General features: G+C 35.1%; 1 protein-coding gene across 5 annotated transcripts; it reads left to right on the top strand.

Moving 5' to 3' along the window:
• Nucleotides 1–1,262: 1,262 nt before the first annotated feature.
• LOC112515353 (rac-like GTP-binding protein ARAC1) lies at nucleotides 1,263–17,194 on the top strand. 5 transcript variants are annotated; one of them, XM_025122124.1, is made up of 10 exons: nucleotides 1,263–1,977; nucleotides 2,302–2,495; nucleotides 2,572–2,795; nucleotides 3,174–3,936; nucleotides 13,675–13,762; nucleotides 13,871–13,980; nucleotides 14,100–14,163; nucleotides 16,385–16,449; nucleotides 16,547–16,612; nucleotides 16,698–17,194. In XM_025122124.1, the coding sequence occupies exons 1-10, from the start codon at nucleotides 1,263–1,265 to the stop codon at nucleotides 16,797–16,799; spliced, it is 2,391 nt and encodes a 796-aa protein (XP_024977892.1). In that variant the 3' UTR covers nucleotides 16,800–17,194. The 5 variants fall into 5 exon arrangements, with proteins under 5 accessions (XP_024977892.1, XP_024977893.1, XP_024977895.1 ...); XM_025122127.1 differs by lacking the exons at nucleotides 1,263–1,977; nucleotides 2,302–2,495; nucleotides 2,572–2,795; nucleotides 3,174–3,936 and adding exons at nucleotides 11,894–11,995; nucleotides 12,177–12,420; XM_025122126.1 differs by lacking the exons at nucleotides 1,263–1,977; nucleotides 2,302–2,495; nucleotides 2,572–2,795; nucleotides 3,174–3,936 and adding exons at nucleotides 11,900–11,995; nucleotides 12,191–12,420.
• Nucleotides 17,195–17,515: the final 321 nt, after the last annotated feature.

Here is a 17,515-nt window from a genome sequence, read left to right as displayed (position 1 = left end):
TAATCATTAAAAATATTGAAAAAATTATATAATTATCACCTTAAAAACAAACAATTATTTTTTGTAACATCCCATTTAATACAATAAAGTAACTTATAAATGAAAATTACCTATTTACCCTTAGTCATTTACTCTAACATTTGAAGTAACTATGAACCAGTTCACAAAATTAACACCATTTTTTGTTTAGCAAAAGATAAGATTGATTATCGTAAATTCTAAAGGGTAGCTTAACTAAGTAAAACTTTGTGCGTAATTGCGGATTTTTCTAACCGTTAATTTGAAATATGTATGAAATTAATCGAGATAAACGCAAGTTAATCGGGTCATCTGCAATTTAAAAATAAAAAAATGATTATGATTCACATTTTTTTTCTAATAATTTTATTAAAAAGTATTTTGGTAATTAATTGTTAATTTATTATATTAAATGTGAAATTTAATGTGAATATATTTTATTGTTATTATTATTATCCAAGCAGCCTGACACTTGTACGTTTTGCATTGTAATTAAAACCTTAAACAAGAATCAAATCAAAAAACGTTATTCATTCAATTTAAATCATTTCCAACATTCTCCATATATGAACTTAAAAAAGTCCGTTGAAATCTTTGTTTACCCAAATTACCCCTCCAAACTCCACCATTCACCCTTCCTCCTCTCATGCACTTTCTGTCCTCCAAACAGATCCATCTCTGAACCATGCATGTGAGAGAGCTTTACATACATATAGGGGCAATTTCGTCACTAAAATTTCTCTCTAAACATAAATACTTCCATTGGTACCCCTCCCCCCCCCCCCCCTCGCTCTCTCTCTCTCTCTCTCTCTTTCTGCTGTGATTTTCAAGACTGTTGGTCTTCTTCTTCTCTCTTTCTCCTCCCTTTCTGCACTTCAACATCTAGAGAGAGAAAGCGATAGATACATACATATATATATATATATACAAGAAGGGTTTTTTTGCTTTGAAGTACTAAAAAGGAAAATGTGGTAGTGAAGTTGAAAGCTTCTTTTTTATAATTTTGAAATATCAAGAAATGCTCAGTTTGAGAATATTTTGAAAAATCAAAAAGAGAATTACAGAGAGATTTTCTTGTTTTCTCAAGCTTTTCTTTCAAAAATCGAGAATTACCCGGATGGGATTTTGTTGAAATATCAAAAAAAGAATTCCTTTTTTTGAAATTTTGGGGGAATTAAGGAACACCCAGATAGATGGGATTTGGTTGAAATTTGAAGAATTCTAGAGAGAGAGTAGAGAGAGAAATGGGGTGTTATTATTCAAGATTAGAGAGGGAAGAGATGGTTTCAAGGTGTAAAGCTAGAAAAAGATATATGAAGCAGTTTGTAAAAGCTAGAAATGCTTTCTCTGCTGCTCATAGCATGTATTTAAGGTCTTTAAAGAACACCGGCTCCGCCCTTCTCCAGTTCGCCACCGCTGAGTCCGCCCTGCACCACCACTTGCCACCAATTCACCCTTCGCATTCTCCCCCACGAACACCTACGCCACCGCCTCCTCCCCCACCTCCGATGAGTCCAACTTCTGAGACATGGACGACATCCACCGCCAACACCTCCTCCACTCCCCTTCCACCGCCGCCGCCGCCTCCTCCTCCGCCTCCATCATCCACATGGGATTTCTGGGACCCGTTCATGCCGTTACCAGAGAGAGCGGAGACAGTGCGCGATGATGAATGGGAAGAGATATCCACCACCGGCGCCTCGGAGACGGTGGTGACAACCACCATTGGGGCCGCAAGCGTAGCCGCGCCGCCTTCTGCCGTTAGTGGGTTTTCAAAGATCACTGTTTCCAACCCCACACAGAGCGAGATGCCGGTGGTGGTTTCGAGTAAAAGCAAGGACCTAATGGAAATCATCAAAGAACTAGATGAGTACTTTCTCCGGGCGGCGGAATCCGGCGGAAAGCTGTCGGCTTTGTTGGAAGTTCCGACTTGTACCTTTCCCGACCAAACAGCATCAGGTAAAATCCCGCATATTCTGTAATCGATAATACTAAATAAATATCGTTGGGCAACTTTTGAAAGATAGAATTCAAAGTCAAACTTTTCATTTCTAAAATCCAGGATTTGATGATCTTATGCTTTATTTCAAGATCAACTTCTTTTGTTAGTTTACTTTCTGTTGATGCAAAGTTAATGTCGTTTAAATTTGTTGTTAGTTTTTAGATATCTATCTCAATTTTGGATTTTTGAAATCGATTGTTTGACCATAAAAGTCCAATTTAAGAGAACACAAACTAGACAATTGAGCATTACTAAAGCAAATGCAATGTTATGTTTCAAAGGTAAAATTCACGGGTATGGGAAGAGTTTGAACCCGTTTTTCTGTTCATGGAGCTCGAGCTTGAGGTTCGTGAAGTTGGGTTGTGATGGAATGGACGGGATCGGTGCTGTCGATGGCGGGCATATTTCCGGCAGCCACTGTTCTACGGTGGAGAGACTGTATGAATGGGAGAAGAAGCTATACGACGAGGTTAAGGTAAACTTATGTTGATTCTGTAAATTTAAATGTCGTAATTCTCGAATGAAGCGTTGCCTTTCGGTTTATGTTCTAGAATGCCGAGAGTCTGAAGATTGAGCACGAGAAGAAGACGGAACAACTGAGGAAATTGGAGTTGAAGAGAGGCGATTACATGAAAACGGAGAAAGCTAAGAAAGAGGTCGAGAAGTTGGAGTCGAGAATGATGGTTTCTGCTCAAGCGATCGAATCAACTTCACAAGAAATCATCAAACTCAGAGAAACCGAGCTTTACCCACAGCTCGTTGAGCTTGTAAAAGGGTTCGTATCTTTATTTATTATTGCATATAAATTAGCTCCGTATATCGACTCCGAAAGGACCTGATATAAAGAGGTTGTTTTCGTGAATACCCGTGATCTTACTTCACGAGTCTTTCAAGGGTATATAGCTTATTGACCTACATCTCGCATTACCGTTACTCCAGACAGTAGAGCAGATGTTTCTGTGAATAGACATGCTTGTCTTTTAGGGGTATATATGTCAACGTCATAGCTTATACTACACTCGCATATATCTGACTTGGCCTTTATTCTAAATAGTAGAGCGGATGTTTCTGTGAACACATATTTTCGACTATTTTGTTTGTGTCCTTGATTTTGACTTTTATGGACCGTGTTATTGATTTTGACTTTGTGCAGATTGATGTGCATGTGGAGAAGTTTATACGAGAGCCACCAAGTACAAATGCACATAGTACAGCAGCTCAAGTACATCACTGCCCCCCCAGCCCCATCGACTGTCGCCACCACCGAAATCCACCGCCAGTCGACCCTCCAGCTCGAGCTCGAGGTCCAACAATGGCACCTCTCCTTCTGCAACCTGGTCAAAAGTCAACGAGACTACATCCAATCCTTAACCGGGTGGCTCCGGCTCAGCCTTTTCCAGTTCAGCAAAAACCCCTCGTCCCGAAACAAACAGGACTCTGCAATCTACACCCTCTGTGAAGAATGGCAGCTCGCGGTCGACAATGCCCCTGATAAAGTCGCCTCCGAGGGCATCAAAGCCCTTTTAACCGTAGTTAACGCCATAGTGATCCAACAAGGTGATGAGCAAAAGCAGAAGAGAAGGGCGGATTCCTACTTTAAGGAGCTAGAGAAGAAGACGATGGAGGTTCGGGGTTTGGAAAGCAAGTATGGGACGGGCCCGTATTCCGGCCCGTTGAGTCGGAAGACGGATCGGGTTGCAGATAAATGGGCCAAGGTGGAGGTGTTGAGGGCAAAAGCGGAAGAAGAGAAGGGAAAATATGAGAAATCAATCGGGATAACGCGGTCAACGACGTTGAACAATTTACAAATGGGGTTGCCGCACGTTTTTCAAGCAGTGACGGGGTTCGCTAACGTGTGGACTCATGCGTTCGAATCGGTTTGCAACCAAACCAAGGGTTTAGAGGAGGTTCATGATGTGAAGAGGCTAATGAACTAGGGTTTTGGAAGGGGTTTCTGCAGGGTGTTGTGTTGTTCTTATTTGGTTTTGTGATTTAGTGTGGTAACTATTGTATTTGTTGGTGTTTTTTTTGGAATCTATCTTTTTTAAAGTATATAATGTGTCATATATAACATAACAAATACTAGAACTTCTAAAAATGTGAGTTGTATGGATAATCTGAGGGCCGTTTACCTAAACGTTTATCTAGTAAGTGTTTACCGATAGGTGTCAACACTATAATTTATTTTGATGCATAAAATTTTAGTACATGAAAACATATCGATCGAATGTTATAATTTGCTAGATAAGTGTTTATCACGGTAATTAAGAGTTGTCATCTACGCTTACCGGATAAGACTTTCCATCATTTTCATCGCTCTTACCTGAAGTCTTTTTGATGCAATGATTTACATTTTGAAGTGATGTTTTAAAATTGCAAAAGAGGAAAGCTAAAAACAAAAAGAGAAACAATTTTATTTGAATGATTGGTGATAAGGAAGGAGTTAGTGGCCCCTCACGTGCTTGAAAAAGGTATGTTTTTATAAGGTTTATGAAGCATGGAGATTATAGGTTGATTGGTAAAAATATTAATAGCTAAATGTTACTTTTTGATGTTAATGTTATAGTTGAAATAGAAATTCGTTCTTTACAGTTTTTCGTACTGGTTTTTTGCTTTTCTTTTCCCAGTCATTTGTTTAGCCATGATTTTCTTTCCTTTTGCACTTTCAAATCCTCTTAACAAAGGAGACATTCGTTGGTTGGGTTTGCAAGGCTAAACAAATCGATGTTGGTACATTGTTGTATACTAGGAGACATGTCGTCATTCCTTACCTTTGACAAATATGAGACGATTTTTATCGTAAGGAGAGAGATTTAATCTCAACCCAACATTGAATTTGACTGTGGGGGTGGGGTGGGGTGGGTGGCGTTATGACGACGACAATAGTAGTATGGCGGTGGTGGCGATGACAATTTATGGGTGGCGTGGGTGGGTAGTGGCTGTCAGTGAGGGTGGTGGTAGTGTTGGAGTGGAGATGGCGTAGTGGTGGTGGAATGATAATATTAATTGGAGGTGAAGGCTATTTTTGTTTTTTTTAAAACAATATATGAAATCAATTACATTTGCCAAGAAATGAAATTAAATTCCTTGACTTATGCTTAGCAATGATCGAATCCTTCAGCCATAGAATTCGATGAAATCCAATATGCAAACCAAACGTAAGAATAAACTTTGGTCCATGGAATTGACATTCCAGTTCCTCTATATTCTGTTGGAATCCAACGAAAGAAACACCCCTTAATTGTTTAATACTACTTGTTATTTTCTAGTCACGTATCTTTTTATTTTCTCACTTTGTGTTGTGGTATGTATAAAGTATACATAGGGGCAGGTTTAATCGAAAACATAAGTTCCATAGTACATCATGCATCCTAGATACTCATGGTTTATTCATCATGAATAGTGTAAACATTCATCATGAATGTCCATGTTCATTAGTCATGATGGATATGGACAACCGGGATTTATCGCATTCTCCTTTTTCCCCCATTTCATAAACGAAAAAATGTTTGCAATTGAACTTTCATATATATATATATATATATATATATGTGTGTGTGTGTGTGTGTGTGTGTATGTGTGTATGTGTATGTGTGTATGTGTGTGTGTGTGTGAGATCATAACCAAATGAAAACACAACAAACATTGAGAACCATGAAAACCATTGACTATGTATTGTTTCACTTTGTGAAACAATATGTGTGAAAGCGTAGTGTTGTTTCACAATATGAAACAAAAATTACACATGAAAAACAATCACTTTAGGGAAACAACATTGCATTTTCCGTATGTATACAAGGTCCCAAATGATGTGAGGCATGTCAAGCCTCAAGCCTTACGAGTTAGGGCGAGGTCATGACGTTTTTCAAGGCATGTGTAAAGGCAGCATATACATATATATATATATATATATATGTGTGTGTGTGTGTGTGTGTATGTATATATACTTGTGTGTCGAATAAACTAATAAAACAATGGTGTAACCTCCAAGAACCTCACTCTTCATATTTTTTGCAACATCATTGTCATATCAACAAAATAATAATTTCAGGGATGACAATAGAAATGAACTGCAAAACATAGGAAAGGAAACTGGAATTTTCAAACCACAAGAACAAATCCGTAATTTTTCACAAACCATAGGGATGAGAAATGTAATTTACTCTAAATAAAGTACATGAACCAATTCCATAAGAAAATACCATTATCACAAGGACCAAAATTTATTTATATATATATTTTATCAGTTAAAATATAAATTAAATAATGCTGTTATTACCCAACTCATGTTTTTTCTACACAGAATTGAACTGCTGCTTCTATAGAAGTAAGTTGAGCCTTCCAAATCTTCAAAAACCGGTGGACCATATTCAGTTGATGGTCTAATTGTACTGATCTTTGGTTTGAAAAACATATTTGATTCAGCCGTGAATAAAAAACCAAAGCAGTTTTATCAATCCCGATCCTTTTTGGTCTGATTCTGACATCTCCCAACTTAAAATTATTGTGTTGAGTAACAAAAGTGGGACCATACAAAATACCAATTACAAAGGTTGTAATTTACTCCAATTAATAATATTATATAATAATCTTATACATCAACATCCTTCATATGCTATCAATTTCTTAGATAAAACGCTTAAAGTTTCCCCAGTTCGTATAGACGAATCGTTTTTCATAGATCTCATGAAACAGGCTGAACAAAATACATCGAGTACCATAACATCGTATAAAATGCTCATATGAAACACAAAACATAAAAAATGTCCTCTTTCATATCATATGAACGGTCCCATCAAATGCTTACGCGGTAATTGTTTACTTATAGGAGTTTAACACTATAATTTATTTTGATGAGTAAGATTTTAAAGAAATATGAAATGGAGTTTGTTAAACCAAAGAGAATGATAGGGATGGTTGTTCCAACCCCACTCAGCCAACGACTATCACCGGCCGCCCATTATTGCATGCACCCAACCTCTTTCAACCTTTCTTAATCCTCAATTCATTCATGTCCTTCACTCTTTTATTTACTCCCAAAATTCATGCTTAACATTTAAGATTCTAATTATTTTCAATAATGTTGGATTCTTATGAATGCACTCATTTAGATCCGTGAGACCATATTTTTACACTTGAAACTTCATAACAAAACATTGTGAAGGTAAAACAAAAATTGAACCTTCACTACAAAAACACTGTGAAAATGTCATTTACGCCAACTTGCTAAAGTGTTACTTGTCACGTCAACATTTCATTGCAAATAATACTTTCACAACTTGCAAAAGTGTTATTTTATGAATATTAAATTTATAAAAAGTAAATTTCACAAATTGTTAAAATGTTACTTGGAAAATCTTTGCTATTTTTGTCGATTAAGTAGAAACACAACTAGAAAATGAATTGGACAATTCCCTTTTTGAAGGAGTAAAGAGACTTGAAGTCTCTAATTTATATATAAAGGCGAAGGATCGTGTGGGAAACACAAGAACATATTTGAACCCTAGATCACTTTTAATCTCATGTTCACCTATAAATTCGCTTTATAAGAAAATTGATATGGTGTATATCAGTGCACCTCATTAGTGTTAACATTCAATAAAGACTGATCCAAGAGTGCAGATCTGTTCTTACATTTCTCACCATAACTTCCCTCTCATCGGAACTTAACCTTATAATATATATATATATATATATATATATATATATATATATATATATTATTTAAAATTTTATTGTTTTAGTTTGTTCATGTTGTACATAAGGAAAAAAAAAAGGCGTTTACAATTTAGAAGAAGAGAGAGTGATATATATATATATATATATATATATATATATATATACTAGGTTCGATCCCGTGTATTATACGGGGTAATTTGAAAAAATCAAATTATGTCAGGAACTTATCTTACAAATATGAATGATCATCGAAAGTACGATGTTACTTTAGACTTGTATTCTTGAAATAACTCTAAAATATAACTCTTCATACTTGAATTTAGAAATGAAACTATATCAATAATTAATTAAAATGAAGTTAACTCTAGAATTAAATTAAATTTAGAAATGAAACTATATCAGTAAATTAAATTTAAACTTAAAAGTAATTTAGAATGACTCTTCAGACTTGTACTTTTGAAATAACTCTGAAGTAAAACTCTTCAGACTTCAGACTCTGTATAGGCAAGCCAGAAGCTCTGCATGCATTATGTAGAGGCTCTACATGCACTATGCAAAGGCTCTACATGGTGCTCCGTCTGGAAAAGAAGGCTTCATAATTCGGATGAGCTAACTCTGAAGAATGGCTCTTCAGACTTGTAATATGGCAATAACTCTGTAGTAAAACTTTAAAGAATGACTCTTCAGACTTGTACTATTGAAATAACTCTGAAATATAAAATCAATTACACTAAATCAGAGTTTAGACATCTAAGTCTAAAAGAAAGACTTCAGAGTTCAGACTTCAGAATTTGGGTGAGCTAATTCTGAAGAATAACTCTCAGACTTGTAGAAGACTTCAGAGTTAAGACTTCTAAGTCTAAAAAAGAATATTTCAGATTTCTTTTTCTAAGTCTAAAACAAAAGACTTAAGAGTTCAGACTTCTAAGTCTGAAAAAGAAGACTTCAGAGTTCGGGTGAACTAAGTCTGAAAAAACAGACTTCAGAGTTCGAATGAGCTAACTCTTTAGAATGACTCTTCATACGTGTACTCTTGAAATAACTCTGAAATATAACTATAAAGAATGACTTCAGACTTGTACTCTTGAAATAACTCTGAACTAAAACTCTGAAGAATGATTTTAGACTTGTACTATTGAAATACCTCTAAAGAATGACTCTTCAGACTTGTATTTAGAAACGAAACTATATCAGTAATTAGTTAAAATGAAGTTAACCCTAGAATAAAGTTTAATTTAGAAATGAAACTATATCAGTAAATTGAATTTAAACTTAGAAGAGCGTATGTGTCAAATTTGAAGACGAAATCTAAAGACCTTAAGTTCATAGTTATTCAAATACCCAATATATTTGAAAAAGACCTCATGGTAAAGTTTGCATCATACAGAGCAAGACCAAACTAGAGCTCCTCTAACATCCAGAAGCCAGACCAACTAGAGGGGCTATTGCTTACAAAACTAAGTCTAAGTCTTAAAGACTTATCTTTAAAGTCTAGATAAGTTTATTACAAGACTTGTACTCTTGAAATTACTTTGAAGTAAAACTCTTCAGACTTCAAAGCTTGATATAGACAAGCCGGAAGCTCTGCATGCATTATGCAGAGGCTCTACATGGTGTCCGTTTGGAAAAGAAGAATACAGAGTTAGGGTGAGCTAATTCTGAAGAATGATTTTTCAGACTTGTACTTTGGAAATAACTCTAAAATAAAACTCTGAAGAATGACTCTTCAGACTTGTATTCTTGAAATAACTCTGAAGTATAAAACCAGTCCTATTAAACCAGAGTTCAAACTTCTAAGTCTGGAAAAAAAGAGTTCAGACTTCAGATTTCGGAGTTCGGGTGAGCTAAGTCTGAAAAAAAGACTTCAGAATTCGGGTAAGCTAACGCTAAAGTATGACTTTTCAGACTTGTACTTTTTAGAATTATAGAAGACTTCAGAGTTCAGACTTCTAAGCCTGAAAAAGAAGACTTCAAACTTTTTTTTCTAAGTCTAAAAACAAGACTTCAGAGTTTAGACTTCTAAGTTTGAAAAAAAAAAAGATTTCAGAGTTCAAACTCCAGAGTTCGGGTGAGCTAACTCTGAAGAATGACTTCAGACTTGTTCTCTTGAAATAACTCTGAAGTAAAACTTTTCAGTGAATTGAATTTAGAATAAAATGAAGTTAAACCCTATAATAAAGTTGAATTTAAAAATGAAATTATATCAGTAAATTGAATTTAAACTTAGAAGTAAACACCATTTTTTTGGGAATCAGTTACCACATGAATTAATTAACCAAAGAATAAAATCAATTGCATCCTAAATTAGTAGTATTGATTGAATAAGATGACACATGTCAATCAAATGAATATAATTGAACTGTTAATGCAAATTGTGTCTAGATACGTTCAAATGAGTCTAATTGAACCATTAATGTAAATTGTGTCTAAATACATGTTTAGGCGGGAAAATAAGATAACCGACTCACCAGAAGATGACACATGTCACCCAAGTTACTTATTTATTAGGTGTATAGATATAATAGTGCAAGAGAATTTTGAATATATGATGGTGTCGTAATCAAAAAACGTGTATGAATGAACATCGTTCACAAACAACACCATGAACACATAACTAAAGATTGTTCATTACTGAACAATAATACCAGATTCACAGATATGTTTATAAACACGAACATTTTCATAAGTGAATCAGATTAGAAAACTTGTGGGTTCATAAGTAAAAACTGAAAGAATGAACTACATTGAATGTTGTTCATAAGTGAACCTATGAAGAACACTTTAGACACGTTCGATGAAGGAGTAATTGCCAGGAAACGGGCTTGATTCCTTAAAGAACTCTCCTTGAAATTTTCCAAAAATACCCTTGTTCACTATGATTCACTTATGTTTAATACGTATCATAGATGAACGTATTACTAAAAATGCCACCAATGAATTTAATTCATATATCACAAAGATTAAAGGCTAAGATTGATTTATATAACTAACATACATTTTTTGGTTAACAATTGAACGAGCCCCTTAAACAGTGTTAACATTTGTTTGTAATAATTGAATGACTTATGAGACCAAACAATTGTAAGTCCTAATAAAATTACATATATTTGTTTGGTAATAATAGCCTAAAAATAGTTAATTGTTTGGTCCCATAAAAAATATAATTCTTTTTTTTAATAAAGAAAAAAGAATTAAAATATTCTTATGTAAGGATATTCAGCGACTTGCATTTGAACGATGTTAGTGATAGAAATCGAACTCATAAAAAAACTAAAACTGTAAAAAAAAAACTAATTGTATCAAAAAAGATTTTAATTATTTTTATCATAAACGATAATAAAGTAATATAATTTTTTTTAAAAATATATAGTTTTATTAAATCAAAAATATAAAAATACCAAAAAAGAAATCAAAAATTAAAATACTAAAAATACCTCTAAGTTAATGAAAGAGTTATAACATATCTATATTTATACTACCTTATAAACCAGATTTATCAAAAGTCTTAAACAACAACTTTTAATGCACAAAGTACTATACATTTATACACAAAGTCTTAAAAACAACTTATAATGTATTAAGTACTACTAATACCAATGCACATTATTACCTTTTGACACATTTCACTCATGTCTTCACCCTCTCATACCTCTATGGTTTCTTCTCATCCCCCAATATGAGATTTAAACTGATATTCATCATGAGTTATTAAAAGTTCTCTCATTCATCTCCAATTCAATTGCTCTAAAACTCTCGGTCTTGCTTTCAATCTCTTGATTCTTTGCTCTTGGTGTAAATTGAACACATTTGTGACATTGTTTAAATATGTTGGATTTTAAATATATTGGATTTTAAACTGTTATACAATTTTTTTCATCGATAGACTGTAATTGGAACCATAACTCTTATTCATTTAAATTATATTAATATGTAAAGTCTAAGTGTAACTTATATCATCTTTAAATCTTCTCTAATAAAACCAATAAAACTTCAAAATCGTTAAAATTCACGGTTTTTAACGCATTGTACAGATACACAACTAGTTTAATATAAATGACGAGAACAATAATAAAATTCAACAATTTGAATAAATTGTTGTTTGGTAACTGCTTTTTAGCAAATCCAATTTGGAGGGGTCCACAAACGTATTTTTATAACAAGATTAAAACAATCATCAACCCCATCTTCGTTGTCACAACAAGGCACAAACTTGCAGAAATTAGAATTCGGAGAGAGAGAGTTCATCTCCACCACCCAGCGAGCGATTCAACGGCATTGTTTACCGGCTAAAATAAGGTAATCTCTCTCGCTAGATGTTGATCGATCTCCAATTAATTAGGGTTTTCTGCTCCCCACATTTCTTCTTACGATTTCTCTCAACAAAAAACTGCACTCCTGTTATTCAATTTTCTCTAGGGTTTCTTTCTTAATGTTTCTTAAAGAAACCTGCAAAAAGTTCTTGTTGTTTGCTAAACAAGCGTCAATTGGCAGACGGGTAGGAAGAGGTGGAAAAAGAAGATAGTAGAAGGAGAAGAAGGAACAACGGGATTTCTTGAGTTGGTGTTTTAGTGGTGATCAGGTCTTCTGAGGGAAGAGAAGATCTGAGGCTCATTTGAAGAAATATGAGCGCTTCGAGGTTCATAAAGTGCGTCACAGTTGGTGATGGGGCTGTTGGGAAGACTTGTCTCTTGATTTCCTACACCAGCAACACCTTTCCCACGGTGATTATCTCTTCCTCAACCCCTTCCTTTTATTATTTTTTGGCCATTCTTGGGGTCTAATTCCGCATGAAGTTTTTGATGATTTATTTTTCTTCCACGCTCTTTGCTTTTAGGTGAAGAAGAAACCTCACATTTTGTTAATCTCCCTTTTCCCGATTCCAAATTAACGATGAATGCCATTCATGTTGTTTAATTGGATTTTGTTTGATATGTTCATGTATAATAGGTTTAAGGTATATATATATATATATATATATATATATATATATATATATATATATATATATATGCATATTTGAATTATGTATTTTTGCCGAGACAGAGATTGAATTTCTATAATGGCTTACATCTATCAACATTTTTTGGTCTTTCTTATGGATCCACAAAATGGAAAATGTTAAAAGGTCAAAACAAGTTGGGCCTAAAATGTTTCTGAATGTCTCTTATGTTTCTTGCATTTGGGTGTAGATGGAAGCTTACATTTTCATGAATCAAGTAAAAGAGAACTGTTTGCTTGATGATATATTGTTCTTTCATTTTGTAGAAATCATTCTAAAGATTGTTAGTGACTCCAATTTGGTTGTTTTGTTATTAGCCTGATTTTACATGATTTTGGGTCCCTTCAACAGGATGCAATAAAAGTTGTGGTGCATGTTTTAAATTCACCATTCCTTACAACTTTGCACCCAATTAAGAATCCATTCCCTCTTCTGCCCAGAAATGTGTATCCCATTATGCAGTTTTTATCATTATAGCAGGCAGTTTAGCATAAACTGTTTGCACATTGCATGATGCATTTCACAATGCTAGTATTTGATTGAACTGTTTTTGCTAGGAGAGTTTGAAATGTTGGATATTGGCCCTTGATCAATATGAAAAGTTTTGGAAGAGGGATGTTATAAATTGTTATTTTGCTACTTTTGTTCATTTGGGGTGCGCTTAGTATGTGGGATAGGATCGGACATGACAATACAACTTTTGTCCCATGTTTGGCGTGGTATTAAATTGGGACAGGACACGAACTGAATGGGATAGAAAAGTGGGATGGGATAAGATTGGTAAAGTACTAAATTACCCATGTCAAATTAAAACCCTAAACCTTCCAGAATTCTTTCACCCACCCACCTCACTCTCATCTGTCTAGTCCTGTCAACTCCAATAAAGTTAAATGTATCATTTGATTCTGAGAGATAGTATCTCTTTACATTGGAATTAAATCCCCTTGCTTTTTTGTTTTCTCGTTGTGGTAAACAGGATTACGTGCCGACCGTATTTGATAATTTCAGTGCCAATGTTGTTGTCAATGGTGCCACTGTCAATCTAGGCTTGTGGGATACTGCTGGTAACCTTATGAAATCTTGTCTAAGCGATTACTAATTTGTGAACTTTGTAATTTCTTTTCTTTATCATGTAATATATTGATGGTGTGAAATTGATATACTGGGAACAGGACAGGAGGATTATAACAGATTAAGACCATTGAGTTATCGTGGGGCTGATGTTTTCATTTTGGCATTTTCCCTCATTAGCAAGGCCAGCTATGAAAATGTTTCCAAGAAGGTGAACATCTTGTGATTCTATATCATTTTACACCCATTTTCAGTCTTTTTTCTTCTTTGATTTGCTTTTGATGGCTGCTAATACCTTGAACTGAAGTTCTCTTATCTTTCTTTTTTCAGTGGATTCCAGAGTTGAAGCATTATGCCCCTGGTGTCCCAATAGTCCTTGTTGGGACCAAACTCGGTGAGTTAATAAATGAATGATTTGTTTTAAGCCATAGAAATTGATGCTCCTGTATTTGTAAGCAAGCTGCTCCTTTCCTTCCTGGTGTTGGGTTGGAGAAAGAGGTTCTTCTTTCTCAACCTGCTTATGAGTTGCTGCCTCTTCTTTTAAAAGTTTTTACTCTCTTAATTGTTTTACTATAACTGCTGCAGTTAAATCTCACCATCCATGATTAGTTGTGCCTGTTGTGGATACTCTGGACCATAATGGATGCTAATGTTCTTTTTTAAATTTGAATGATCCCAATCGACATCATCTTAAGATAATTATTCTAATACGAAAGAACAGGTGGATTAAAGAAACATATTGTTTGTTAGAGCAGCTTTAGGTGAAAGATAGATCATGGGCCCCACTTCCTGTCAAAGTCCCCTCAATCTTATGAAATAAATCTTCTCGAAATTACAGAAATTGATAAGGTAAATCACTCTTTGTCACACTTCGCGCAAACCGGGGTCTTCATGAAAAAAACCGCTCTACACTTTGGGTTAGAGGTCAGGTAATCTTACCCTCCCCAGATCCCACCTCCAGGTGGGATATTCTGGGTTCGTTTGGTTTAGTTTGATAAGGTAAACCAATAGCAACCACTGAAACTACCACCAAAAAAACCACAGTTTCCTTTTTATGAAAAGGAATGCAAGTTATTGCACTGTCCTCTCCTCATGATTATTCTCTTAAACAAAGGGAAAACTGGCAAGCTCTTTGGTGTATGTCATAGATTTACTTAATTGCATAAGTGCAAGAGTGTGAAAGTTACATATAATTAAAAGCCATTATAGATCAAATTCATCGCGAAATGGTATTCTTGTTACTGATATTTTTATACCTATATGGGATATATGACCAGCAATCTTGAGGAGCTACTAGGAGTTGGTTACAGGTGAAAAAACCTTTGATAGTAAAATGTGTGTCGACCATGCTTGTACCTTATTAGATCCCATAAAGAGGCTATTTTTCGGTGTACTTTTCGTTTTCAAAGGATTCCATTGTGACTGGCTTAGGCGCGTACAGAAATAGATAAATAGGACTTTTTAATGAACAAAATATTTACTTGAATTTGTTTCGTGGAAAAAGGTAAAGTACAGATAATAAATGCATTTGTATGATGTCAATTGTGATGCATTTTGTATATGATTCTCTCTTCCATAGATGCTTTTAGAACCACAAATATGCATGGCTGACATATCATGATGTTTATACAACGTACTTAAAAATGAATTTATTAGTTTCTTTGAGGGTAATTTATTGCATTTGTATTAGTTTCTTTTAGGGTATTTTACTACATAGAAACGAATATGTTTATACAACTTATGTAAGATCCCACATTGGTTGGGGAGGGGAACAACGGTTTCCTTATAAGGAGCTTGATACCTCCTCTATCAGACGCGTTTTAAACCGTGAATCCAGGTGTCGGACAAAGCGGACAATACCTGGTACGGTTGGCTAGGGATGTTACAGATGGTATCCGAGCCGGGAACTGGACTGTTGTGCCAGCGTCCTCGCTGGGCTCCCAAGGTAAGATCCCACATTGGTTGGGGAGGGGAACAAAGGTTGCCTTATAAGGGGCTTGATACCTCCTCTATCAAATGCTTTTTAAAACTGTGAGTCCAGGGACAAAACGGACAATATCTGGTACGGTTGGCCTGGGATGTTACAATGCACCTATATGCATCTCTTCTAGATTTCTGTTTTGGCCATGTCTGCTCTATCTGTGAAAACAACCCCATGGTTATGCTAGAAGTCTACTGCTCTTCTGGAACATCATAGGTTTTTGGTGTTTAAAAGTCCAAACTCAATTACTTTTAGGTCTTGTCAATGAAGTTAGTAGTTTAGCAAATGCAACTGCACATGGACATGGATGAACTTGTACTCAAATAGACCATGAATAATGGAACTGTGTACAATGATAATCATCTCATGAAGCCAAAAACTCTTTATGCTCAGAAATTGAACGTTGCACCCTTTATTGGAATTACTGTTTTGCCCTGGCCTCTAGGTTTAACTTTAATTTCGAACTCGAGGAAGGCCATGTTCTTATTTGTATCTTGGACATGGTTACTTTCATCTAAACATATGCATGCTTGCTTTCTACCCATGTTCTGTTATGGCCATCTTTGCATATTGAATTGTGCTTCCAGAGTGTATAGTTTAATTCAAAACAAATTTGAATGTTGATGGATTATAGATCTTCGGGATGATAAGCAGTTCTTCATAGACCATCCTGGTGCAACTCCCATAACTGCTGCTCAGGTAAATATTTTACAAATAAGCTTATGCCTCAGATTGCGAGAAGCAGTAGCTTCAATTTCTTATTCCAAACATATATACATCTTTGAACCTATTATAGGGAGAGGAGCTACAGAAGACAATTGGAGCACCCGAATACATTGAATGTAGTTCAAAAACACAGGAGGCATGTATAATCTTGCATAGATTCTCCCGAGATACATATTTAGCAAGTTATTTATGTTAACATATTATGTCATTATTTATCTCAGAATGTGAAGGGGGTTTTTGATGCTGCAATTAAAGTTGTCCTTGCTCCTCCAAAATCGAAGAAAAAGAAGAAAGCAGGCCAAAAGGCCTGCTCTATATTATGATTGGAAGTGAGGTCCATGGAGAGACAGGTTTACACGAAATCTAGCTATGTTATTACCTTTCTGTCCTTTTTCGCCATCCCCATTCTCTCTCTCTCTCTCTCTCTCTCTCTCTTTCAAAGGAAGTCATCGAGGCTAACAATGATCAGCATCAGTTGGCTCGTCGTGTCTCCATCATCATCATCATCATCATCCATGATTACTTATCAGGTTTTGATTTTTTTCTTCTATGTATTACTTCGACCGGAGATCCAGATAGATTAAGAAAATCGTCTTGGATTCATTTCATCATATATTTGTTAATTTGTATTTCATCTTTCAAAACCTTGGAGATCTTTATGTACTAAATACTCCTGTAGTTGGCCAATTTGATGCTCATTATCCTCTTGATTTTTCCATACCAATGTTTGTTATTGTTTGAGTTTTGAGATTAGTGTCATCGTTTAGCCTCTTTGGCTTGTGGATTTTCATGGAAACAACTGCTCTAGGTGGGATATAATGGGCTTGTATTTATATCCGCACCCACCCACTATTTATCGTCACGATTACATCAGATTATTGTTTTCAACTCTCTTGGTATGGAATTATAGTGGATGGTGAAGATGTTGACACCCTTTATTCTCACTTTTGCCTTTCAATTTGAATGAATATGGAAGAAAGAAGTGACTGGATGGCATATGATGATGGTCCATTAGCCATTACTTGAAGTATCTTTTGGC

This window comes from Cynara cardunculus (genome assembly GCF_001531365.2).
Source record: "Cynara cardunculus var. scolymus isolate 2C chromosome LG 7, CcrdV1, whole genome shotgun sequence".
Taxonomy (NCBI): domain Eukaryota; kingdom Viridiplantae; phylum Streptophyta; class Magnoliopsida; order Asterales; family Asteraceae; genus Cynara; species Cynara cardunculus.
This window is presented reverse-complemented; position numbering and strand designations above follow the sequence as displayed.

Excerpts from the sequence above, each read along its gene's own strand:
- LOC112515353 (XM_025122124.1), top strand. The coding sequence starts at position 1,263 with ATGGGGTGTTATTATTCAAGATTAGAGAGGGAAGAGATGGTTTCAAGG. Across the intron at positions 2,496-2,571 it reads AGCTATACGACGAGGTTAAG|AATGCCGAGAGTCTGAAGAT; the intron begins GTAAACTTATGT and ends TTTATGTTCTAG. Across the intron at positions 13,763-13,870 it reads AGGCTTGTGGGATACTGCTG|GACAGGAGGATTATAACAGA; the intron begins GTAACCTTATGA and ends TACTGGGAACAG.